At 33.9% G+C, this 26,404-nt stretch overlaps 1 protein-coding gene across 1 annotated transcript in view; it reads right to left on the bottom strand.

Moving 5' to 3' along the window:
- Positions 1–26,404, bottom strand: part of DYNC2H1 (dynein cytoplasmic 2 heavy chain 1) — a 143,665-nt gene that overhangs the window by 51,913 nt on the left and 65,348 nt on the right. Inside the window, exons 68-82 of the mRNA XM_021529338.3 lie at positions 25,351–25,485; positions 24,456–24,599; positions 22,748–22,837; positions 20,783–20,848; positions 18,702–18,752; positions 17,163–17,240; positions 15,902–16,033; positions 14,478–14,550; positions 12,803–12,963; positions 10,788–10,913; positions 7,656–7,766; positions 5,703–5,858; positions 3,671–3,746; positions 2,016–2,227; positions 265–369 (exon numbers count right to left, since the gene is read on the bottom strand). Of these exons, the coding sequence (XP_021385013.2) occupies positions 265–369; positions 2,016–2,227; positions 3,671–3,746; positions 5,703–5,858; positions 7,656–7,766; positions 10,788–10,913; positions 12,803–12,963; positions 14,478–14,550; positions 15,902–16,033; positions 17,163–17,240; positions 18,702–18,752; positions 20,783–20,848; positions 22,748–22,837; positions 24,456–24,599; positions 25,351–25,485 (1,716 nt within the window). The remainder of the gene's footprint in view (positions 1–264; positions 370–2,015; positions 2,228–3,670; positions 3,747–5,702; positions 5,859–7,655; positions 7,767–10,787; positions 10,914–12,802; positions 12,964–14,477; positions 14,551–15,901; positions 16,034–17,162; positions 17,241–18,701; positions 18,753–20,782; positions 20,849–22,747; positions 22,838–24,455; positions 24,600–25,350; positions 25,486–26,404) is intronic.

Here is a 26,404-nt window from a genome sequence, read left to right as displayed (position 1 = left end):
TACCAGTCTTCAATGTGAACTGAATTTTGCTATTGGAAGCTTTCTCAATATTAATTTGTGTAAGTTCTAAATTAATACTCCTGTAACTAAAGATTAAATGTTATTCTATTAAAATATTCTACAGATAGAAGTTGAAATATCAAACTTACATCAATTTACTCTGACTTTCTTATGGAAACTGCATTTATGAACAGGTGGTTGGGTTTTCCAGCTTATAATGGCTGCAGAAAAGATTCAGAGGTTGATGAAAAATGCTAATGTTACCTGGGAACTAATGATACGCTGTGATGAACGAGCAATATTAGCTGGCAGGCCAAAAAAGTCAGGTTTATCATCTTCTGGAAGGCTTTCAATAATATTACGATAATCCTGCGTAAGAAGAAAAGAATAGACAGAACAGAGGAACTTTTTATTCCACTCATGAAAATTAATAGCATATGCTGAAAATTTCATTACGTGCAGAGCACAACACAAATATTAAAATAATTATATAAGACATGACATATTATGGTAATCTTATAGATGTCTTCATTTTATATATCAGAACCAATCTTCTTTTATATAACATTTCCACTCTAAAAGACCAAAAAGCAATTCTGATTACAGTGAAACTATCAAATGAAAACAAAAACATGCCAAGACTGTCCCTGAAAAGTAGGTACACTACTTCTGTTGAAAACTTAAAGGCAAGATTAATGACAATACAAAAAAAAAAATACTTTAGCATTTGGAAATTCCAATAAGAGTATAATACATATTTATAAAATTAAGAGCATTCACTTCTATTTAAATCTACAAAAATATTCACTTATACAAAGTCGAATTGTTTAGGTAAAAATAGGTTTACATAATCATTGGAGATGCAGAATAGCATCAATAGTGGTTACAGTGTAATAGTCATTAGTGATGCTCTCTTGCAAGAAACAGACAGAGGCCTTGCAGACTCAGGTAGACTAATGGTGTTGGACATCTCTCTTATTGTGTTTTAAAGGCAAAAATATTTACTATCTGAAAGCCTGGCTGCACCATGTTGCAAATGTGCCACGTGCATTTTGTCTTTGCTTTCAGCATGTGCTGGATGTGCACAATTCACTTTAACATGGAATCTCACTTCAGAGGTAACAGTAGCAGAATGCTACACCAAACACTGAGGAAATACTACTTGAAGACCCAGAAATTTTTACGTACATAATCATTTAAGATATTGAGAGATATTAAATGCTGTGCAGGCTAGAAAAAAAGAATTAATCTACTTGATTATATTATCCCTTCTGTTTTTATGATATTAACATAGCACATCTATAGAAAATAAAAAATAATGGTCACAATAAAGTAATAAAAAAAAACCCAAACCAAACCTGAGCAGTCAGAATCCAGGTAAAGAATGCCAAATCACAGCAATTTACTTTAACTGAGATAATACTATTTATATGCTTTCATATTAGAGATCTAGTATTGAGTCCTCCATTGGAACGCAAGTGAATCTTAATCACAGTAACAACTATAATTATATTGCGAAAGGACAGGGAGTGATCAGTTGTTCAGACTGTTGAATTCCCTCTCTTTTACACTAGAGAAATACTGAAGGAGAATCAGATTCCATATTTATCACCAAACAAAATGTCCTATACCCTCCATGGCCTATCAACAGATTGTCAAAATATTGATACATTTTAGAAACAAGAAGGTATCTTCAGATTTTCCTGTTTCATCCAGAAGTTGTAGGAATATTTAGCAGTCTAACAAACCACTTTTATGTTAATATTCTAATTATATAAAAACATAATTATATCTTTGTCATAAATTAACCCGATTTCTTTTACTCAACTCTTCATAGCTAGGCTGCTCTACACCACAGTCCAATCAGATACCATAAAAAAGAATAGTAAACTGACAGAGTTAATGCTCCACACGAAAGAGAAACAGAGGTATCCTTTGGATTGTAACTTGGGTTTTCTTCAAGAACAATTCTTGAAAATAAATTATTTATTAGGTGATAGAAGATGTATACGTACCAAAATACTGCAGGAATTTGGTAAAGAGATCGAACATGGGAACGTACTCATCTTCTTGCCTCTGGCATTTAAACTGCCAATGAGTCGTGAATTGAAAAGCTGCTCCAAGTAGGACCGAAGAACTCTCATATCAAAATAATTATCTACACGACCTCCATAAATTGCATTTTCAAACAAGCCATGAACAAATTCCCACTGAAAATCTTTGGAACCTATGAATTAATTAAATACTATTAGTTTTGTATCACTGAATAGCATTGCATTGTAAGCATTTCTCTTGCCACTGCATTCTTCAGGGTAATAAGAAGACATGAACAAAACAATTAATTAAATTTCAATTGTTCTTCTATATGACCAAATAGTAAAAGCTGCAGAAACTTTAAAGTGTTTGTAAATATTTAGCAGTGAAAAAATGAACACTTAGTGTGTTGCAAATGAATTATTAGAAATTTTGCTTTAGATTTGAAGTGCTTTTTGAACTAATTGGTTATATGCATTTCAGAAATTATGCTATTAAAACTTTAATTTTGGGCTCCTTTGTCATAAATAAAATTTTATACATTATTTTCACCATCTGATCTCATAATATAAACTGACTGATTAAACCAAAAGCAGATCATGCTTCACATACGTAAGATTACTGGAAATGTCATCTTTCAAACACAAAGAGGTCCAGGATAGATACTTTGCAAATCATTACAAATCACACAACATAGCAAATAAATTTAAGCATGTTAATAATAATTTCCTGGTCAGATTGATGTTGTGTTAGATTACTCTGACACAACTATATCCAAGTTCAAAATAACTTATATTTTTCCTCCATTCTACGATAGTTGCCCAAAATAACTACATGGCACAATGATCTACTTGTGTCTTATATAGCTCTCATGTGCAGGTGAAAGCTTATACAGGAAAGTACTCCCTAAAGTCCCTTGAAAGAGGGAAGTGGCAATTACTTTACGTGGGGGTTTACTGGTGGTAACTGTTGTTTCCTAATGCTTCATAAGAAAAGATTTTTTCACAGTATTAATTAATGATTATCACTGACAGTTAATGATTCAATCTCTTTACTTCACTGTGTGATTCAAGTCTGCACAACTAAGGTCTAATTTCAGAAGTACTAACCATCCACAAACCCCACCGGTCAATGATTGTAAATTATCTCTACATATCAGTTCCTAACTTCACTTTGAAACAGTACAAAATGCAAGGAGTTAAAAAAAATTACCTTTGCCATATTAACTAATATTCAAAATTCCTCAACTGGTTAATAGAACAATGAAGTGGAAACTATCTGATACTGAGTTTCAATATGAAGAATTCTTTCATATTCAATTCATAGTCAATTCATTTATTCAATATTTAGGGGAACTCACACCGGGAAGGAATGGAGACAAGAATTCATCTTACAGGCAGCCCTGTATTTCCTATTTCTTCCCCTGGACTGAAGAAGCTGAGCAGCATACTCCCTGGGAACCAAGAATTATTGGTTTATCCAATCACTTAAAAATAGATTTATGATTCACTCTGTTTTTCTTGTTTTGCTTACTGATGGTGAGCTCTACAGCATCTCTACTTTTACATGAGTATTATAGAAAGATAAAGCTCTTCATGCAACATCCTAATGGGACTTTCCTTAAGAAGTGACTTACCCTCAAAGAGTCCATCAATAATGTCAAAACCAGCACGGAGATCAGACAAAGAAAATTCATAAAACTTGGTCCAACCCTACCATGAAAAGAAATCCAAAGAATTTAATTACTGATAATTTAATCGGGAATGATCATGAAGTATCATGAAGGATTCACCATGAAGTACCAGCATCATGTTGTTACTGAATGCTGTATAACACTTAAGGAAAAAAGAAGCAACCTGTGTCCTCTAAAGTGCATTTTTTGAAACATTCAATAGCGGTAGCATAAAAAAAATTCAGTTGTAACAGTGCAATTAATTTTATATACTTACAAAAACCAGAATCCATGGAGTATGAAAAACATACACTTAAGGTTATTTCCTACCAATATTTACTTCAACTAAAACATTATGACATCTGAGACTAGTTCATGCATTGAATTTCCATTTTATATTTCTGAGGGCCTTTTCGTATTTCAGGATACAGACAGGATTTTCACAAATATGACTGATTCTTCAAACATTGTCTTTAATATACTCCCATCACCTTACTCCTTAATTCATGGGTTTTTTTTGTCTGACCAAAAAAATTATCAATTACTGCCACTAAAAATGCTGACCACCATATGCATATTTAAATCATTTGCAGTTTGTATCTCCTTTTTTTCTTGGTACATTAGTTTTTATGTAGCAGGAATGCTACTGTATATCTAATTCTCACAAAAAGCTTTCAGCGTAAATGGATAAGTATAAATAAATACTGATATATGACAAATCAGTTAGGAAATCCAGATTTGAAAGGCATGTCCTGTTGCTCTTTTTACAGTGTACTTTGATATGGATGATATAGCAACAGTGCACATGATTCATGATGAGAAATGCAAACATGTCAGCAACATGCTCATGTCCAGCGAGATCAATACAGCCTGAGGTCAAGACTGCAGCTGTCCCATAGATCACAAAAACTCTCAGCCAGCCACCCTGAAGGTCATATTCTGGAAAGATGCTCCTAAGAGTATCCATGTTGGGGTTTTTGGATAAATCTGTACAGATCCAAAACAACTCAAAATTCATTATAAAATACAAGAGCTTCTACCTGAGATTAACTACAGTCCATCAATGTAGAAATTGGTAATCTTGAAATATAAACCTATCACTGTCTACATATTTATGCAGTAGAATTAAAGATAGTACCAATCCCATCTTGTGCCACTTGAAAATCTGGTGCCAAATAAATACAAATTTGAAAAAAAAAAAAAAAAAGGAGAATTTATGTGTCAGTTTAATACTTAAATTATTTTCACCTATTGTACTTCTTGAACAACATATTCAAAAGTCTGTTACTGCAAAAGGCAAACAACCCTAAAAAAATCACGAAGTCAAAACTAGCAAAAAACTTCCAAACATTCCAGACTATGCCAGATCAAATCCTTCACATGACAGGGTAATTTCATATCTCATCTAAATAGAATAAAATGAACAAGTCATAAAGCAGTTTGCTGTTTGGTGATTTTTTTTTGGTCTATTTAATTTAAGCACCTTGCAGCCAGAAAAAAATGTTCACTTTAATCAAAAATTTGGCTAAGGCAAAAACACATCTCTGAAAATCATTATAATTCTCGCAATAAATTAATTATTTTCCTTGCTCTTCCTTCTCCTTGAGGGCGTTTGTATGAAGAAAGTGTAGACAATGTAATCTCCTCCTTCCCTCCAGTGTCTCTTTTTATTCAATTGTGTTTCCATAATATCTTTGCATATCCCAAGCAAACAGGATTCACATAATCTTTTCCACATTTCTGTAGCAGTATCACTTAGTCCATGAAGCACAAAATAGCCCCATGCAGGCAGAAGCAATTTTCAGAGGGACAGGAACTGAGGTTACCAGGATCCTATTCTGCAATGAATTCAGAGACAATAAAGGCAGGCACCAGAAATACCCAAGTTTTTCTCATTTCTGAATATGATCCAACATAAACATGATGAAAAATGCTTCCAAGTATAAAAGCTAATAAATGGGGCAAAGTTTTTAAAACATAGCAAATAAATTACTACCTGAGGGATATAATTTCTTCTTTCTTGGCATACAGCATGAAACCATGCTAAACAGAAGAGAGAATGTGCTCTAGACAAATTTCCCTTTTTGTTGATTTGCTCTGGTGTCCAAGATTCATAAGTTCGCAAGAGATTTTTTTTGAGGCCTGGAGGTGCCTGCATTGGAAGGAAAAACAATGTTCAAGACAGAAAACCTGGTATTTTTACGTGCTATTTTCTTAGATTATAACCCGGAATTTGTAACTTAATGAAATGACAAACAGTACTTAATAGAATAAAATTTAACAAGAAAAAAAAATGTTTGTAATAAATGGCCTAACAACATAATGATTCTGTAGTGAAAATAACATCAACATACTGAAGGAAAAAGTAATCAGGTAAGCAGGATCAACTTATAGGACTTAGTGAAAACTTAGTGAAAAGCATAGTACTCTATGAAAATACATTAAGTAAATGAAATATGAAAATACATAAAGTAAATTCAGTTGTTTTCAATCAAAAGATTTTTTTTCTGATTTTACAACCTCAACTACCAATTACTTCTGTGATGTGATGGATGTCAAATTGCTTTATGCCATCCCCACACTCTGTTAACTAGCATATAAATATGGTATGTATGTATATTAAAATGCCAGTTCTCATATTTAGTGGTAGGTAATGCTCACAAGCACTAGAAATAACTGCATTTAAGGTGTAGGCAGTAACCAAAATTACCGTGCTTAAAAGTAAAAACAACTGGATAATCAGTCATTCTCAAATTATTTGCAAGTCTGAAGGCAAACATAAATTTTAAACATATTTAAATTTCAATTTTGTGTTTCTAAATGTTTGTTGCTCTTTATTTCTTTTGAAAAATGGCTCTAAGTGTTTCCATAAGATTACCATGGTTGCTTCTGAAAAATAATTGTAAAATATTGTAGTAAATTGACTTTTTTTTTTAATATCTGTATCTTCATTGGTAACACTCTACATACACTAGAACATACTACAACCATGTAATAATTAAATATCATTTGCCAAGTTGCCTATCATTGTTCTTTCTGGGTAACAAAAATTTTACATCTATTGGAAAGGAAACAAAAATATTTAGAATATTGCATTTGTGCAAAGTTCCAATTATTCCAAAGACAGTGGAATGAGTAACAGTCCTGCAGTTTCTATACCACTGAAGACCTCAATACACACAAGAAGGTACTGCAAAAAATTCAAAATACATGCAGCCAATGTAAAAGTGTAGCTATTTCAGCTTCTTGAAAGTCAGCAACATTGGACTCTTGCAGGTCAAAGTTTCCTAGATTAGCTGCAGGCAAAATCTCCACACTCCATTATCAATGGAAGACTTATGACCACTCCTACTAATGATTTCCATTTTGGGCATCACCGCTTAAGTGCATTTGTGATTAGATGACTTTCCAATCAGTTGGAGGAACGTGGTCCCAAATTAAAAGCTGATCCATTTCAAATGCAAAGCTCTCAGTTTTGAGTAAAGGCTTTTAATTGTATGTTCTGCTGTATGGAAAGAGAGCTATTTTTTGTTGAAAGAGTCCAGTGAATATAAACGTCTAAGGCCAAAAAGGAAAATAAGGAAGAGAAAGTGGGATTCTGTGATCTTCAGATGAGGCTATTCATCAAGGAGAAATTCCTTGTTTTCCATCCATGTAACAACATTTGCGTAGATTTTTGTTTTTAGAAGAAGTGATTAAATGCACAAAATACTCTGGAGCACAAAACAGAACAACTAATTCTTCTATGAAAACTTATTGTCAGTTCATACTTATAATTGTAAAAGCATCTAGGAAAAAAATCATCTTTCAAGATAAACTCATATGTTTCGTATTACATGTAACTGAAATATAAGGTAAAACCATTTATACTATCTAAACATATAGTTTGCTATACATCAAGGTTCACTCAATATAAGAATCTAATAAAAGCTTTCGAAACAGATCTTACTTCATAAGTTATTTTCAGACTTGATTGAAGCAAAATCGGAGTGAAGTTTGGATGAACTTCCGTAGTAAGCCAAAGACGAAAGTTTGGTTGAGGATGTAATGTATTCAGTTCCTATTAAGGAGATGTTAGATATTGAAATAGGCTTTGAGGAGACTGGGGGTCTTTATAAATAGAACAGTATTTATAAAATTATAATAGTCTGGATTAGAAAATTAGGCTAATCTAAAAAAATCAACAGTTGCTTGTACACATAAGGTTATAGTTCAAGATGCGTTGCCTCCACACATTCTATATCGTTGCTGTGCTCAAATCTGAAGTTCATCCTAGCTGTGTCAAAACATTTGCACCTTCTTCTTAGATATTAAATTGAGGACATAAAATATAGAGTGGTTCTTTACTTCTTTTAAGTACAATAACACCAGAAGGCTACATCAAAAATGATGAAGGCTTGCAATGTGGGCTGCATATCAACAACAGATTTCAATGACTTTCAACACTAGTATAGCTATATTAATTTCTTTTTCTTCAAGTATTTGTTCTATGAACCCTTCAAGTATCATGATTCACAGAAAACTGAAGATTGGAAAATTGAGTTTTAAGAGAAATACTGTCAAAAGTTATTTCAAATATAAAGGCTTCACAAAAATATATAATTATTGAATATATGGAAACACAGTGCTAGTGCTTTATGCTCAGTTGAAACCCACACATTTGTCATCAAAGACACCAAAGTTGCCTGACAAGTGGTTTCAGAACAAAGTCAACAGTTTTGTGTATGTATGTTGGAAGAAACATAGCTCAGAAACCTCTTGAAAGACTTTCTCAGAAGCCATTTGTTCTGATAATCTCTAGAGCATAATTATTATCACTTTGTTTTCAGTGTTTTTAGTAAAGAAAATAATCTGAAAAACTGTTACTTGTTCAGCTATTTAAGCAAAATGACAACTACAACTGGTACATAGAATAATGGAATTGTGCAGCTTGGTAGGAGCCACCAGAGATTGCCTAGTCCAAATCTGTGCTCCAAGCAGAACCAGACACAAGTTGCCCAGACCTGCAGCCAGTCAGGTTTTCAGTATCTACAAGGATGGAGTCTCCACAGCATCTCTGGGTAACCTGTTCCAGCGTTTGACCACCCTCACACTAAAATAAGTTTTATCATATATTTAAATAGTTCTTTCTGTATTTTAGTTTATGCCCATGTCCTCTTGTCCTGTCATGGGATATCACCAAAAAGGTTCTGACTCAGTCTCCTTTACTCTTTCCCATTAGCCAGTATACAAAATACTAGGATTCCCCCTGAGCCTTCTCTTTCCCAGGCTGAACAGTTCCAGTTCACTCTGTTTCTCTTAGTATGATACATGCTCCAGTTCCTTCATGACCTCTGCAGCCCTTTACTGAACTGGTTCCAGTAAGCCCATGTCTCTGCTGCACTGGCTAGCCAAGTAGTGGACACAGAACTCCAGGTGTGTCTCACTAGTGCTGAGGGGAAGGACAACCTCCCTCCACCTGCTGGCAACACTGCCGAAAACCCAGGATGCCCAGGATGCCAATAGTCTTCGCTGCAAAGTAATTTTGCTGGCTCATGGTCCCCTTCTTACCCACCAGGATTCCCAGATCTTTTCTGCCAAGCTGCTTTTCAGCCAGTTTGTCCCCAGACTATTTGGGTGGCTGAAGTTACTCCTTCTCATGAGAAGCACTTGCCATTTCCCTTTGCTGAACTTCACAAGGTTCTTGCCAGGCTATTTCTCCAGTCTATCAAGGTCCTTTTGAATGAAAGTACACTCATCTGTTACAGCAATCATTTCCCTCAGATTTTTTATCATCTCTGCTTGCTGAGGATGCACTTTGTTCCATTATTCACCTCATTAATTAGGATGTTAAACAATGTTGGCCACAGTACCAATGCTTAGAGAACAATGCTGATGACTGGTTCCAACTGGATTTTTTGATGATGAAAGTAACTCTTTGAGTTACACGATTAGGCAAGTTTTCAATCTACCTCACTGTGGTACATTTGGGTCCATATTCAAAGACTGTGAGAACTGAATTTCTGCACCTGGATGGAACTGATTTATGAATATGCAGCAGTCTCTTGAGAGGATGTTCAAATGTAAGAATTACATAGCCTCCCACTTACTAATGGTATGCAAAACAGGCAAGGGGATGTGCAGAGTCAAACATCAGCAAATATTAGTCTATAATAAGCTCAGCAAGAAGTTTAACATACTCGGTATTACGTTCATGTGGAAAGAGTAAGACCCTCCTGACACATATCCATATTTTAATACTTACAAGATCTGAAATTTTGTATTCAGCAAGGAGCTTACAAACATTTAATTACTGTTGACTGCCTTGTTCAGACTACATGACACACATCAGCATTATCTTGCTTTGCCTTTCCGTTTTTTCAGAATCGATTATAGGAATGCCAAAGGTACAGGCACATGGTTACTGCTACACAAATTACAGACTCCAAGCTCACATCCATGGACTATGCTTTACAAAAATCAATGAAAACTGGAAAATTAAGACTGTAGTAATTGTTGAAGGAATTCTAGAATTTTCTTCTGACTTTATTTGTTTTAAGGATTTTGTGGTGATGTACATGAAAAGTATATCACATAAGATCAATTTTAGTTAGCAAGTTAGTGATTTCATATGCCATAAGTATTTGTTTCTATAAAATATGAGACATTTTAATCTCAAATTAGCAAAAACCTCCTAATGACTCAGCCTGAGTCAGCACTTAAAAAAAAGAGCTACTAAAAAGAAAGTCCTAGAACTAAGGGAGAAAAAATTAAATTCAAGCATACATAGATTCATGTTACATACATAATTCATTAAAAAAGATGGGTAGTATCCCATAAAATACCAGAAGTTCTAACTGGAGCATTTGCTCACTCATTGTGGTAGAAACACTGTACATTGTATGAAAATTAAAGCACTCACAAAAAGAAGGGAGCTGCTTTGATCTGAAGCAGTTCACCTTATGCACAACTGAGAAAACCACAAAAATATATTTTTAAACTGCAATTTTAAACATCACCATGGAAATTCCTGGAATGCTTCAGAAATGTTGCATACTAATTTTGTCTGGTTCCTTGTATCATCTTCTCTCTCTACCCTCACCTTCTCCAATACAGGAAGCCAAGATGTAACCAGATGCAGATTCTTCAAACACAGCCATTCTCCATTCCGAGCACATTCTCTTAAAGTTTGAATAGCCAGGTCAGCTTGACCCTGGCCCATGGCAATCTGAAATAGCAGACGCAGTTGTATCAAGAATCTCTGATACCTCATTTAACAGTTAAATACAAAATCATGTTTTTAAGTTAGGATACATACATTAAAAAAAAAGAGTGCTAAAGACAACCAGAATTTTCTCTAATATGATAAGTTACTAAAGTAGGGAAAAGATTAAGGAAAACAAGTTTTTCTTTGCAACTTGTCTAGCCAGTTTCTGTACAAACAACATTACCTAGTCTTTTAATGAGAAAAACCATACATCACTTGGTGATAGTGATTGTATTCCTTGGGAAGTCAAAAAGTAATTTAAATAACAAGGACTAAACTGCATTACTGCAGAACTGCAAAAATAAGAGAGAAATGAGAACTAAGTTTCTTTAGACTAGAAGTTAGGAGTACTTCCTTTGAAGAGAAATACTCAATTTTGCTGGGATTTATGAATAGTTTAACATATCCTCCTTTCTTCACTTTTTATAGTACCATATTATTTCTACCTTACAATCCATTTGGAAGTTAAAAAAAACCCTGAACCAAACAAGTCAAAAATAAAGAGGTTTTAACCTATGTGAAAAGTCTTGTCTTAGCTTTATGATTCTCTGACTAAGTAGAACTGAATATAATATCTTAAAATAATTGAAAATAGCCAAAAGAAGACAACTGAAAGTCACTAGCAATATAGTAGCAAACAGCACAAATTTAGCACTCTGTTCTTTATCCTATGCGAGAAATAAATCAACAGAGAAGAAAATTTTATCTTTTATGTTCTAGTCAAATTACATAAGAAAGTGTAGGGGAAAAAAAAGTATTATCATTAGTGTAACATCTTTCAGGTGATTTGAGTCCTGATCCCTAATTGAATACCATACTATTATACATTTTGAAAGTCCAACATATAAAGGATATCTGGAGATAAACATGAAAATCCATGTGGCAGAGTAAGAAATATGCATTCTGTAATGTTCACAACTAGATAAGACAGCAGCAGGATCCAAATATTTACAGTTTGATGGGAAAAATATATCAGTTTATGTTCCAGGAAAGGAACAATTTCAAGGACTATTTAAAAGTAACATTAAACTTGACATTTTCCATTTCTATGCTAACCAGTTATCAGCTGGATAACAACTTCCCTCCTCTTAATATGTCAAATAACAGAAAGAAATAATATTTTTCAGAAAGTTATAGAGCCCATTGGTACTGTGTATTGGGAATATAGGAAACCACTTGATTCATATAATTTTAATTGGAATAGATCCTGGAAGGTATCTATTCCAATCTCCTGCTCAAAGTAGGGCAAGGTATGAAAGATTAAATCAGGAGCTAAGGCCTTTGTCCAGTAGATTCTTGGAAACCTTCAAGGATGTAAAATTTTTCAAAATATTTTACAGATTTTCACAAAATACCTAAGTATTCACAAACACTGAACACCTGATTTGTGTTTTCTATTGAAGAAAGAAATGTGCAAATCCTATAAGCAGAGGAAATTATGAAGTCTAGTTTTTAGTAGGCTTTTTTTCAGTCACACCACACTAAAAAAGATAATCCTGCAGCATTTTATATATATATAATGTATAACAATGTATAACAGCTGTATATAACAATTCTCAGCCTCTTTTGTTCTTTTCCATCCATCTTCTAATTCTTTCCTCTCCACACTGGAGGAATGTCTCTTGTTTGGATTCTGCTTCTGTGAGCATGACTAATTGTGTGTCTCTTCTCCAGCCCATTTTGCCAGTGGAATGAGATGTTAGTGTCAAGACAGGTGGAAACAACAAAACACCACAGACATCAAATGATGATTTTACTTACTAACTTCCTTGGAAAACAAAATAAAACAGATATTACTACAAAATTTTACACATTGTGGTTTTTAATCACTACACTTATTGAAGACTGACCTGATGGTAGCACTCAGTATTTCTTTCAACACTGGCAAGTTCCTGTAATTCTTGAGAAGGATCAGCACCAGGAGAAATTATTATCAAGATGGGCTCGATTTCCACTGTCTCTTTATACAGACGTTTCATATTCAGAGGCGATGGAGATAATTCTTTAATTCCTATAATTAGAATTAGAATTATTATGGTAATAAAGTGACTATACATGATGGAGTGCTTCATTAGACACTCTAGAGTTCATCAGACTGTCAAGAGTTCTGTTCAGCAGGCACCAAAAAACTAGTTTTAAAATGAAGGAAATATCCTTACAACACGCAGGTAGGTATATTGAGAAGAAAAGTATTTCTGGATTTCCAGCTTGACAAATTGCAGTCTTTATTTAGAGTGCAGTCTTAAGGAAAACACAAAAAGAGAGGAGTGGAATGAGAAGCTATGCTTATGCTATTTACTAAAAGTAATTGCAGTGCCTATGTCCACATGCAGAACTTCTCTCCTTACAGCCTTGAGAGCCTTAATTATTTGACTTGGAACTATGATATCTATTATTTGTTTTAATATACAACTTAAGTGTCTAGAATGTTGACCTAGTAAAGGCAAGGTATTTATACATGAGGCCAAAGATACATGTATAAGTGTATCATAAATTAAATAGTGTTAAACACATATTTCCGTGCATCTTTAGACCAACATTTAACCAGTGAAGCATTGGATGCAACAGGAAATCACAACATACAATGAGACAGAAGAGCCCAAATCAGTGACATCTATGCCACAACTACTAAAATATGCAATACACACTTCCTTGAGGATGCAGTCTGTTTTCAGACTTGAGCTATTGTATGTTGCATATAGAACAATGCTATTTCATTTGTACTATATATTCATGGAACAATTTCTATTGGGACCCCAAAGATCATCTTGTTCCAAGCCCCCCACCATGGACCATGACCCAATTTTGAGCAACAAGTAATGTCCACAGACAGCATAAGGAAGTAAGATAAAGTGATTTTTAAAACTTACAGTGCCCACCCCAATGAGACACTCAAAACTGCTAAAAACTGAAGGAATGTTTTTGTGTGCTCTACTGCAATATTAAGATTATTTGGCATACACGTTACAAACTTTGGATGTAATAGACATGAGAGAGGAAGCTGACTGACTAGAATAAATAGAAAACTGTACTATCAACTCACTCTAAATCATATGTATTTTTAAGCAGACAGTAAAAAGGAATACAGACCAAGAGTTCTACAAAAATTACTGATATTAATGAAATGATCTTTTGAGACTCAATTTATAAAATCTCAAACCTAATGGTCTTTAAATGGTAAATTACATAAAATAGTATTTATGGAAAATCTGAGTCTTAAGAAGAGTGCTGCAGTATAAAACCAGTTATCTTCCTTTCTTGATGACTCCAGTGTTCAAGAATTAATTAAAAGAATTTGACAGATCTTTTGATTATATTTTCAATCACTGTGCAGAATAAACCAAACGATTTTAAAAGCACTTTTAAGAATATTTTACAAAAACAAAATCAGCAAACCATTTACAGCATATTTTCATATGCTAAACTTTAGGAATTCCTTAAGAACTATAATACAAAACAGAAACATAGGACAAAAAAAGTTATTTAATTATTGTGCAGAAATACTCTGGTGAAAACTTAACTTACCTAGGGTTTTACATGCAAAAAGAGCCATGGCACTCTGTAGTCTGTCTGGTCTGACAGCCTGAACCACAAGTACCTTAAAATAAAATATATTCAGAAAAGTATATAGTGAAAATTTAAAATGCAAGACTCTTCTAAGAAGGATGAATTCTTTGAATTTATCTTCAGAACAAAGTTATCTTCTCTGAATATAGTGAGATAGTTGATCATTCAAAGATAATCGACTGTAATTGTTCTTTTGTAAGTAGCTTGTTCTATCAATAGAATCAGAAGATAGATCTATACTTAATGTCTACTTGTAAGGTACAAATTTTTCTACAATATTTTAGAAGAAAAGTAGCTATGTGGGTAGCTAGAATGACAGAAAGCACACTTAGCTTTATATTAGCATCTAAATTCTGCACACATATATAGGCAGCAATGTCCTATTTGGAACATAAATATTTCTGGTTTCAGTTCAAACTAATTTATGAGTGGCATATTAATCTAAAAATGTAGTTTCAATATATTTCATAAACAGGAAATTCTTAATACTTTCTGTACAAGAAAAAAGATGCACTGATCATTGCAAATTTACTTTCCCATAAATGCAGACATTTTCTGACAACACACTGCACACATAAGAAATGGTCTTCAGCATGTCATTGAATCAAATATGACTCAGACAAATTGCTTTCCAAAATGGTTTGTTCCTAAATTGCATGCATGGTATTTCAGAAATTTTCCTCCTCCACAAAAAACTCCAAATAGAAAATAGCTCTAAGAGCCAATCAACATGGAACTACATTGTCTAACACCCCATCCTTTCTCTGGATGTTTTAATGTAAAGTAACTTCAAAAGAAAAATCACAGCATCATTTGAAAATAAATAACAACATCTTTTTTTCCATAAACACAAAAGTGATTACATTTTCCTTTTCCAGTGGAAAACAACCCTCAGACTGAGGAAGGAACTTGCCATTTCCATATTTGTGGTGTGTTCTTTATCACCAGGTTTTCAGGAGTCATTTTTCATTTCTTCTATTCTAGAGAAGCAGAGGCTGCTACTGCATTTTGTGTCAGATGTGTGAGTTTGCACATTCAGTGACGTAAGACGCTCAACGAGCTGACACATCCAGCAGTAACAAAGCACCCACAAAAGTATTTTAATACCTCTTCATAAAATTAATTCTGTGTGTATTTCTAAAGAATTTGTTTTCTTAGAGAATATACTCAGTTGCAGCTAATATATCAACACTAAAAAGACTCAGATAACAGAGAAATAATGTGCACTACAGTAAAAAAAATATATACTTCTTAGATCAAAAAACTAGTTAAACTGCAGGACAGTGCAGATACTGTCACTGCTTACAATTCAACCCAGGCCTGGATGTAAAATTTACTTTCACTGCTGAACTCATAATTAATATTATGAATTGAAAGATTACCTGCTGAAACAAGGAAATTCTTTTTACAACAGGAGATGGAAAGTCTTGTTCACATACAGAGCTCTGAGAAAAAGTGCGCCAAAGACTTTCATCTTCAAAGCAAAGTGTCTGATAGAGACCTGGCAGAGAAAGCTACAAAACAAATAGTGTAGATTTAACCATAAAGAAGAATAGCCATTTGGGCATTATATATTTTAATATATTTCCAAGTATCACTATGACCACTGCTGTGCAAATCACAAAATTCAATTTTATCCTTGGAATTAGAGAAGACAACAGTACATTTTAAAATTAACCACTTGTTTACCTATTCCCTGGAAAGACTATCTCTATATTTGCCCTATCACTTTAGTTTATAACCTTAAGGTTCTTTCATTTTAAACTTTGGGCTTTAAGTCCTTTCCTCTAATGATGATCTGCTATCTGGTAACAGTAATGGCATGCTACTAATTCACTCAGTTACTCAATTTCTGTTTGTTCAAACATCTAACTATTATGCTTGCCACACCATTATTGCGATTGTTCCTGATTCCTGGTTAAAGAGAAATAAAACAGTGAACTCTGGATTTAGCAAAAAATGTCCTTGTCAAAGAGCAGTCAAGTTTTTTTTTTTCCTTGCTGCTGAGCTACATGCAGGAGGAGAAGAGGCTAAGACAGAATTTCAGGACTAATATTTTCCTTTAGTTCCCTTCAGGATCAGAGAACTTCAACATTGACCAATGCAAGAAAGAGTTTCTGTTTTAGTTCAGTCTGAGCAATCATAAACTCTAAAACATCTATAAAGATGTACAGAGAAATCTGATTAGAAGAATATTAATTTCTGAATTAACAGTTTATGGCTTTTAACACAATATAAAGTGATTAGTTAAAGTCATTACACAAGTGAAATCTGAATATAACTAAATATTGTTTGCAATTTTTCTTCTATCATCCTATCTACATAAATTGAAGAACTTGGATAGATCTGCATTATTTTCTAATCACAGTAAGATGACAGGTTCCCTCATATGCCTTGAAATGCATTATAGATGGGGTAGAAATGTTCATGAAAAAGGCTCAGAAAAAATGAAATTAAAATAAAAACAAAAATAACTTTTTTTTTAGTGGCTATATATTAAGCCAGGGTTTCTGGAAGATAGACTAAACAGCTTAAAACAACAAAATCTTTTGATCTGACAAATACATATCTGAGTATTCAAGTCCAAATTGCTATCTGCCAAAGCCAAAGTTCTTTAAATTCAAGAGACCACACAATGAATACCTTCAAAGATGCTACTGCCCAGACTCGGTCCTGTTCTATCCAGGAGGGAATCTGGTCACGAGCGCTTCTTTGTGAATCCTTATGGAAGCAAGTTATATCACAAATGCAAGTTACACAATCTTTTATGAAACACAATATTCAGTAATAAGGTTGTGAAATCCATGTTCTTAATAAAAACATTCACAACCACAATCTTTCTCTGGTCTTTTGCTGAGCTCATACATGGCATAACAAAAAAGCTACCAAAATACTTAAATATGAGACATACTGTTCACTTGCTTAGCTACTTGAGCCTGAAAATACTTTACCCATTTAAAGCATTCTTATGACACATTCAATTCTAAATTTTGTGTCACTTGTTTTTAGAATTTCTTACTAAAAACAAGTGACACAAATGATTGGCTATCTACATAGGCACTCTGAGAAACTGGCTTCAAAAAAAAACTCTTGCACATATTTGCAATCATGAAGATAGTTCTTCACATAAAGACCAAAACACCATTTCTGAACATCTCTGAACTGGTAATTTGGTCACAGCTCTATTTTTCTGCTCTTTAGATGTTTGGCATGGAGGAAGTTCTAAGTATGAACAACACTGCTAAGCTCCAGTAGAATTTCTGTATTCACTGTATCATCTGTTATGAAAAGATCTTACAGTAGTCTAAGGAGTCTCTGCATGGAAATGTATTTGGATCTCTCAAGGAGTGAGCAACTTCAAGAGTAATCTTAAATGATCAGCAGAGAAAAACAGAAGCTTTCTTGTGAAAGGGTATCAGCCATGAGTTAACAAAGTCTGAGAAAAAAAAACCTAGGAAATTTGGAGGTGTTTGTAGGAATAAATTTGACATGGGTCTGCATCATACATTCTAGTTGGGCTGAAGGGCACACACAAGCACAGTCTTTTCCAAAACCTATGGATTGTGCCTTAGGTAGGGTAGAGGTAAGACTGGTATTAAATTACATTATACAATCAGATCTCACATTCTTTGAAAATGGCCTACAGCAACAAATACTTGACAATCACTCAGTTCACAGACATTTAATTGAATTATAATGACTCCAGACAGATGAAGGGGGACTTCTGCAGTCACACTAAAATGCAACACCTGTAGTTGATCCATCTAATGGCTAGAGAAACTAGATTTCAAGGATCATTTTAGCAATCAGCTGCCTGAGAAAAAGTACAAAAAGTACAACTCATACATGACTCTGGAAGAAGGAGTGATTCAGAAATACTGATTTTAGTTACAGAAGAGGGGTGAAAACCTCCTCAAACATGCAATTTCAAATTGCCATCCTGGTCACAGAAAAAATAAAAGAAAATACACAACAAAGGCAAACAATTATTCTAATTAAAAAACTACTTGCCATGTTAAAAAATTCTTTAATAAATGTATACCTTTATATTACTATGTGAAAATTACTTTATTTACTGTATGAATACAATTAATTAAACAACATAGTAAGAATAAAACTTTAACTTTTCATGATTGAAGAAAGTGCTCCTTATTTCAAAATTTGAAAATAAATATAGCTTACTGATTTTCTGATGGTGTCTCCAACGATCACACCTGTAAAAGTCTCCCATTCCTGTGTGGAATAAATGAAAACTCAGAAAAGTCGCAAGACACCTTTAAAAACTGAGATTAATATGTAGTAGCACGTAGGCACAGCAGGAAGATAAACAAATTAAATACTACATTCTGAAGGAGTTCCAAGACATTCTTTAAATACTAAGTGATGGTACCAGAATGTAATTTCTTTTGCAGAATCCAGGCTAAATGGCTGCAGTGCTTTATAAGAAAAAGAAGCAAGCACCCACAGTTCCTACCCAGAGTGCCCATCACAGACTATCAGAAGACAACCAATGTGGCTGGCAAGGACACACATCCTGCTTGGTGGGGCATCAGCAGCCCACACAGAACAGGTAACAGTAGAAAGCATGACTGAATTTATGTATGACTAAAACTTTTAGACTTCATAGATGTATCCAGGAAGACAATTTTAAATTGTTTAGACAAGTATTTAAAACCACTAGAAATTACATAATCCTGTATTTGGAAGTGGCAAGAAACAGACCAAAAATTCTCAGTAAGTACTGAAATTTTGCATAAATACTATCTATATTCTGTGATGATGATTTTTTTATTAAAGAGAATAGTAACATGAGAAATTTAAAAGTCAACTGACTAAGAGTAATACTGCTGATAGGAACCCCAGCATAGCTCTTGGCACCCAACAGTCTCACTGAGTCTTGAAACAACTCCCTTTATCAGTTGCATTCAACTGATGCTCGTCTCCCAGTTACAAAGAAAATGTTTGTGCACACAAAAATGTATTGAGTATTTTTTGGTTTGTGCAATATTTTCATGCAGAAAAGAAGAAGTACAATATATAGGGAATATAAAACAACCTCAGGAAAATCTATACATATTGATTGAGAAAGAGAATGTCCCTGCTGGGAACCAAGGCATTCTATAGCATATTCTTGAAGTTGTACTATAAATTTCATATTGCTATGCAAAATAATATTTAAGAGCAGAAGGTTCAGTTCTTTTGGGACAGGGTCTTAGAATATTAAATTTTCTAGCAGCATATTTAGCAATTCCTAGTCTCATCACATTAAAAGCTTAAGAAGAAATAACTTTAAAAGAACAACCACTTCAGCTTCATTTTCTTTATTAAATATTTTGTACAAGCGCTTTTCTCTTAGCAATTTAATGAAAATAACTTTTATCTTTCAACTTATTGATATTATTTGCCTGTTTTGTCTCTTGAGTATTCAGATACTGTAGAAAAATGCATTACATATAACCTAGATTATGCTGTCTAAGAGCTCTAATAGCTGATGAACGTGCATGCTAAACAACAGAAACTAACACATAGGGCTGTACTACACAAACACTTAAGAAGCCAGGATTTAATTTAGTCAGAAAACTGCTTGCAGGTTGTTGCCTTCACAACTTGAAAAACTCAAGAAAGATAAAGTAAGGTATTTTAAGAAGCTAAAATAAAATGATAATATTAAATAGGGAACTTTGGATAATAAAGACCGACCAGGATATACTTCTGCTAACAAGATGAGTTATTTTTATGAGGCCACATCATTGCTGAAAGACTGGGATTTCACTTTGTCAATCCTTACGTCTACAATGAAACTACTCTATCGGAGGGTTCCAAACAACTTTTTTTGAACCTTCTGCCTTAAGCTCCCATATTTCATATAATCAAACTTCATTACTTCCTTCAAATGTATTATCTGATTTTTACTTTTACCTCTATAATGCACTCTCCTCCATTGAACTGACATCTACTATCATTTGACGTCCCTTCTGGTCTCCAGCTCCTAGTACAGAAAGCCAGAGTTTTGTCTCTCCATTCTGTGGAGGTACTTTAGATAATTAAATGTGTCTTGACTCAGGATAATCAGCCACATTTAAGCAATTGTATTAAGTCAATTATGCATACTGTTTCACTCCAGGCAGACTTTATAGAATTAATCTGACTCCACTACAGAAAACTAAGTCCTACACTTACTGACAAAAACTTTTCATCTACTTATTTACTCTTCATATTAAGTTTGAGTAAAATACTTGGGGATTTTCTTCTTTAGCACTTACATTCTCTTGAAAAAGCTCAGGGTGCATTCCTCGTACAAAATGTAGAGCAAACATTAGCTGATCAGCCTGAAATAAAAGCAGTAAAAGTGTATTTATATACTCAGGAAAAGTCCTATTTCTGGTTCTTTTTTATATGTAACATTTCTTTTAAAAAACACCTCCAATTCCATAGTAATGTCTTAGTGACATATATCCTAATGTAAAATTGCTACATCCCTTTGCAAGCTAGAGACAAAACTAACTCAAAGTGGGCTATGGAGTGGAGGGCAAAGAGGCCCCTACTAGGAATTAGAATCAAGTTTTGGAAGGCACTGAATTTCTCATTTTATTGATAAACATGAACATCATACGACATTGAGAACAAACCACACCACTTTTTCATCTTCTGAGACAAGGTCTGCCAGCAAATCCATATCACAACTGCATATTAGGATGCTCCCCAGATGATCTAGTACCCAAAATTTGAATGAGAATTATTTGAATGAACGCTAAGAGGCCCAGACCAAACCACATTTGACAAATTAGAGAGGAAAGATGGGCCAGTTTGAGTGCTCAGGTAAATTTCTTGGCTCTACTTTCATTTAGCAGCATTCACAAAGGCTATGTACACATAAATAATAACCACAGACTGACAAAATCCTTCTTCTTGATTCCAGCATGCTTCAAAGGGTATGAATTCATATCAGCTTTACCATTTATAAAGACAATAGTAAAGCCTCAGTGTCACAGCAGTCTAAAAATTTTCATGGATAAAAGGAAGCATTAGCAGTGAATTGTGGACAGTGTGAAGAGTTTATTTGTTCTCTCCATTATTAGACCACAATAGTAAACTGGATGGACCATTAGTTTGAACACATTTTCAGTATTTTCTAAACTCCAGTCTGATCACACTTAAAATCTTTCCTACTAGAAATCTCTTCTCTGCCTTGAATTTGAACTCTCTACTCTTTTCTTACACATAGAAATTGCTGCCTTCCATATTCACAAGGTGCAATGACTTAGTGGAAGGCTTTGCATACTTATGACTTCAAAGACAAACAATTATTATGAGACTATTTCATGAGAATACACTTGGACTTTGATAAACAAAACCCCTTAGAAAAAACTGCTACCCCTGAATCCTCAATGTAGCATTGCTAGACTGGGAGACAGGGGTAGGAGGTGGTGTAAAATGTTCAAAATCTCTTCATCCTCACAGACCAAACTACAAACTTGCATGATTTGTACCATATAAGCAGATCTCCTGTGCTTTCTTCAGCCTGGTACTGTGAGACAAACACTTCTTGTTATGACAGTTTCATGTGAAAGTAAAAATTAAAACTGAAAATGAAAGGCATAGCTTCCCTAGGTTTTCAGTAAGAAAGTAAGAAGTGAAAAGACACCTGACTGAAATAAAGAAGAAATACACTAAGAACATTTCTTGGAGGAAGAACAAGGAGCAGACAGAAACAAACAAGGTAGCAGGTAGACCTTTGAGACAGGCTGTGAAAATAAAAAGGAGAATATCACAATGTAGGACTTTTAGAAACTTAGAATCATCTAGGTTGGAAGAGAACTTTATGATAACCAAGTCCAAACATTAACCTAACAAACCCACTTCTGCTTCCTTTTTTAAAAAAACAAACCAAAATCCAAAAAACTCCCAAATAATCACATAAAATCTTATATTTAAGAATGCAAGAAATAAAAGAAAGCGCAAAATGAGTGCTCAGAAGACTGTGAAGCCCATGACTGACTCTGAAGCCAGAATGAGGCAGAGAGATAGAGCTCTGTGAAGAAATGTGCATCAGCAATATTAATTTGGTCATACACTGATTTTAAGTCCTCATTTAGCACGTTAATTATTGATAGTGTAGTGTTTTGCATCATTACACAATACTGCTTTGAAATAGATCAAGTGAGCTGCTAAAAGAAAACTTTCAAACCCCATGCACTGTATAAAAGCCAAAAAAATTACAATCTTACCTTAAACAAACAACGACAAACATATTCATACACTGTATGTTTCAATAAGCCAATAAGCAACTTGATTCTTTCTTCAGTATTAACTGAATCCTAAAAGAGAAATTACAGATTTCAAAAATTCTTGTAGAAGTAAAAAATTTTCTACATACTTTTTAAATTTCAGCAAAATTATACAAATAGTCTGGACTCTACGTGATGCCAGTTCTAAAAACATATTAAATTAATCTGCAGCTATCAATGATTAAATGGGAAATTCATGTTGAAGTATCAAGAAATAAATATTTTGGCATTGAATATTTTGACTATGAACATGACACAATGTTGTGTATACATTGTGAACGAGAGTACATTTCCTTCACCTAACATTAATACCATTTTAATCTCATCATTTTCACCTGATAAAAAATTGCTTATTAATTGAATTAAATATTTAATACTACCAAACAAGAATGTTGATGTTAAATGTAGTTATTAAACTTCTAGTTGAGTTTGGCCCAACTGAAAAGAACATTGTAGAAAACAGTAAGTGTACTGTTCTTCAAAGCTCATAGATTGAAAGACTAGTTCTAACAGGAAATAATTTGATAGGACAAAAGAAGAAAGGGACCAAAGGGTAGGGAGTGTGTTACAGGTAGTATGACTTCCTTTCTACCATGCTGGAATTTGAAGAGATGAGTTTAAGAAGGGCAGTTGGGTAACCGATTTGCCTAATACATTTCCCATGTCTAACAGATCACTTGGCATGAAGAACTGGATAGAGGAGAAGGAAAAAAGAAAGCAAGCAATGAAGGCAAAACCAAAAGCTGAGCTTTAAATAGCTAACATTAACAGGCAGGAAGAAAAAAATTACGGAGTGTGAGAGTAAGAACAAGAAGGTAAATCATCACATTGTGGAAAAGAAGTGAAGTCACATCTTTCTGTGAAAAGAACTTCAAAGACCAGTTCACATTGTCAGAACAGTGCGCCTAGTAATGACTGGAGCTGAAAGAGAGCTGTAATCACAAATGCCAGAATAAAGGGGAATCCAGAGGAAACACGATGAAAGTCTGGTGTATGACTTTCTAAGTAAAAACAATTTGGACATGCTTAATAAAAAGAAAATGTACTATATACTCAGTATGGGTACTTAGATCTGAAGAGTGAGGTGACAAGGGATAAATCCATTATTTGCTTCAATAATAATATACTGGCCTAAGAATACAGAAGACTAAAAATTACATTTTAAACAGGAGAGCTTGCAGGCATGCTTACAAACTGTAAGAAAGTAGATAAAGTTATGACCTTCCTTCGGGTAAATGAACCATGTAGAAATACAGGCATTTTCTTATTCTACCCCTTTTCGATAAAATTAGCTTTATTAGCATTTTAATCACTAATTTATTTAAATAAAGCCTTCAGTAAAGTTATAATCAGCCTTTGTTTTCCCGATTCACCATAGACAAAGAACAAACCTGAAATCACAAAGAGTTACTTTGCTTTTAGATGGTAGAGAAATTCTGTGATTTATATACAACATAATTTATAAGTCCACGTGCCTCTATGCTGAACGTCTAAAGCATAACGGGTCAGCATTGCTACTTTTTGTACACTTCATCGTCAATTATTCTAAGTTTTTTTTTAAGAAAGTCCAGAGTGACTCATACATTCTACGAAGCAAAGCAGATGGACTCTTCTGCGGCATTAGCTGCTTCAGAAGAAGAACAAATACCTGCTTGTTTTGCAGAGCCCTTTGGAAAAGCCGCAGGAACGCCGCCAAACTAAAGCGGTACATATTATTAATTTTGGACAAGTCAGAGATAATGAAGTACATCTTGCTAGCACTCTCAGCCAAAGGGAGATAGGCATCCCTCTCCTGTGCAGAAAAACAACACACACATAAAAAGACAGGTGTATTACTGCCACCTACTGATTATTACATAAACATTTACTCAGCCCTCTGAGAAAACATTCCTATGACTCCCACTGATTTTGAAAACCAAACCCTTTCCAAGCATTCAAATTGAGGGATCAGCACTCCAGACTTCAACACTGTATTGAGATTCCAAAATTGGAAGAAAAAAATTTATCAAAAAATCCGTTAAATTATGAAGAACATGTTGGAAATTAATCCCTAGGGCACTAAGATCTTTCCACACCACAGAACACATCCCAAAATTCAATGGGAAATGTTAAACTAAACAAATAGAACATAGAAGAAAACTCTGCAATCTGTCAGAAAAACAGGATGTCAGATGAATAGCATCAGCAATGATCTAAACTCTTCCAATAGCAAGGGGCATATTAAGCAAAAACACCCATATGAACTATAATGTTTGCAATAGTGGATGGCAAAAATAAAGTCAAAACCTGTTACTTGCCCAAGTTCCTTTAATTCGAATTGGCACACTTTAAATTGTGTAACTACTCAGCATAAGAAAATAAAGCATTTTAATTACTGAGAATATTGCATGTACTTGCATATCCAAAATATCGTTTACCCAAAAAGAATTAATATAATGTTACTCATCCTATATCTCCATGGATGTATGTATCTTCTCTAGATAAAAGACAAATATTTTTAGCAGAAGAAAAACAGTATTTTGAAGATTAAAATATTCTTCTACCTTATCAAGGAAACTCTGTAGTCTGAAAGATTCAGCCAGTGATTCTTGAATGAGTGCACTGCTTGCTTTAGTTTGATTCAAAGATTCAATCAGATCCTTATTTTCTAGTATATTGCCCTGTGATGTGGCAAGTGTCTGGAAAAAGAAAATCATTTATGTTACATTAAAAAAAGAAATCCTGTAAAGTAACCATTTTGGAAGCTATCTTTCTGATCTGTATGTATTTCTGAATACTGAATGCATCTCAAGAGTTCTACAAAACTGGTGGTTATTCCAAAAACTGAGACTTTTTTTAGAGTATGGAAAATGCAGCTCAAGAAAAGACTCCAAAATCCAGACTGCCATATTCTGAAACCTAGGTTATCAGTAGGCTTTTGAGAATTATTTCTATGATCAGAGTCTTAGGCACTAAAATTCCCATGGTAAATACAGATTAGGGTATTTCTTTCTTGTGTTTAATTTCCCATTTAACCTGAAGTTGGCTACTTGTAAAAACTTCCTATACTGAGTCATCCATAAATTCATTTTCCTTCAAAAGGATTCCAGTTCTCGTAGAACTCTCATCTCTAACTGACATTAATATTCACATTACAACAATTTAAGTTTCATAATCAAAGATCACTTTAAAATCCTTGAGATTGCCCCACATTTTTCCTGAGTTCTCCTCATTTAATTAAGTGATTAAACAATTCATTTCACTTCTAAGAAGAGGAAACAGTTTGAATAGTTCCCTTATATCTAAGATTTTTTACTAACCTTCAGTAAACACACATCAAAATATTTATTTTGAAAACTGGCTGCTTGTCAGTCAAATCAGTTCTGAGCAACCACCCATAGGACATCATTTTAGAATATTTGGAGGCACAGATTCACCAGTTAGAGTAGTAGAATGCACTTACTTCTCTACCTGAAACAAGTTTGGGACAAGATCACCTGCTCATCCATGAGGAATCATATTGTGAGCTATGAGACAGCACCCATTTCTTTACTCTGAGACTTTTAGAAGGAAACCAGTTCAGTACTTCAGATAGAATGGCAATGTTGCTTTAAGATT

The sequence above is a fragment of the Lonchura striata genome, chromosome 2 (genome assembly GCF_046129695.1).
Source record: "Lonchura striata isolate bLonStr1 chromosome 2, bLonStr1.mat, whole genome shotgun sequence".
In the NCBI taxonomy this organism is placed as follows: domain Eukaryota; kingdom Metazoa; phylum Chordata; class Aves; order Passeriformes; family Estrildidae; genus Lonchura; species Lonchura striata.
Note: the sequence above shows the minus strand (reverse complement) of the source record. Positions and strands in the feature narration are given on the sequence as shown.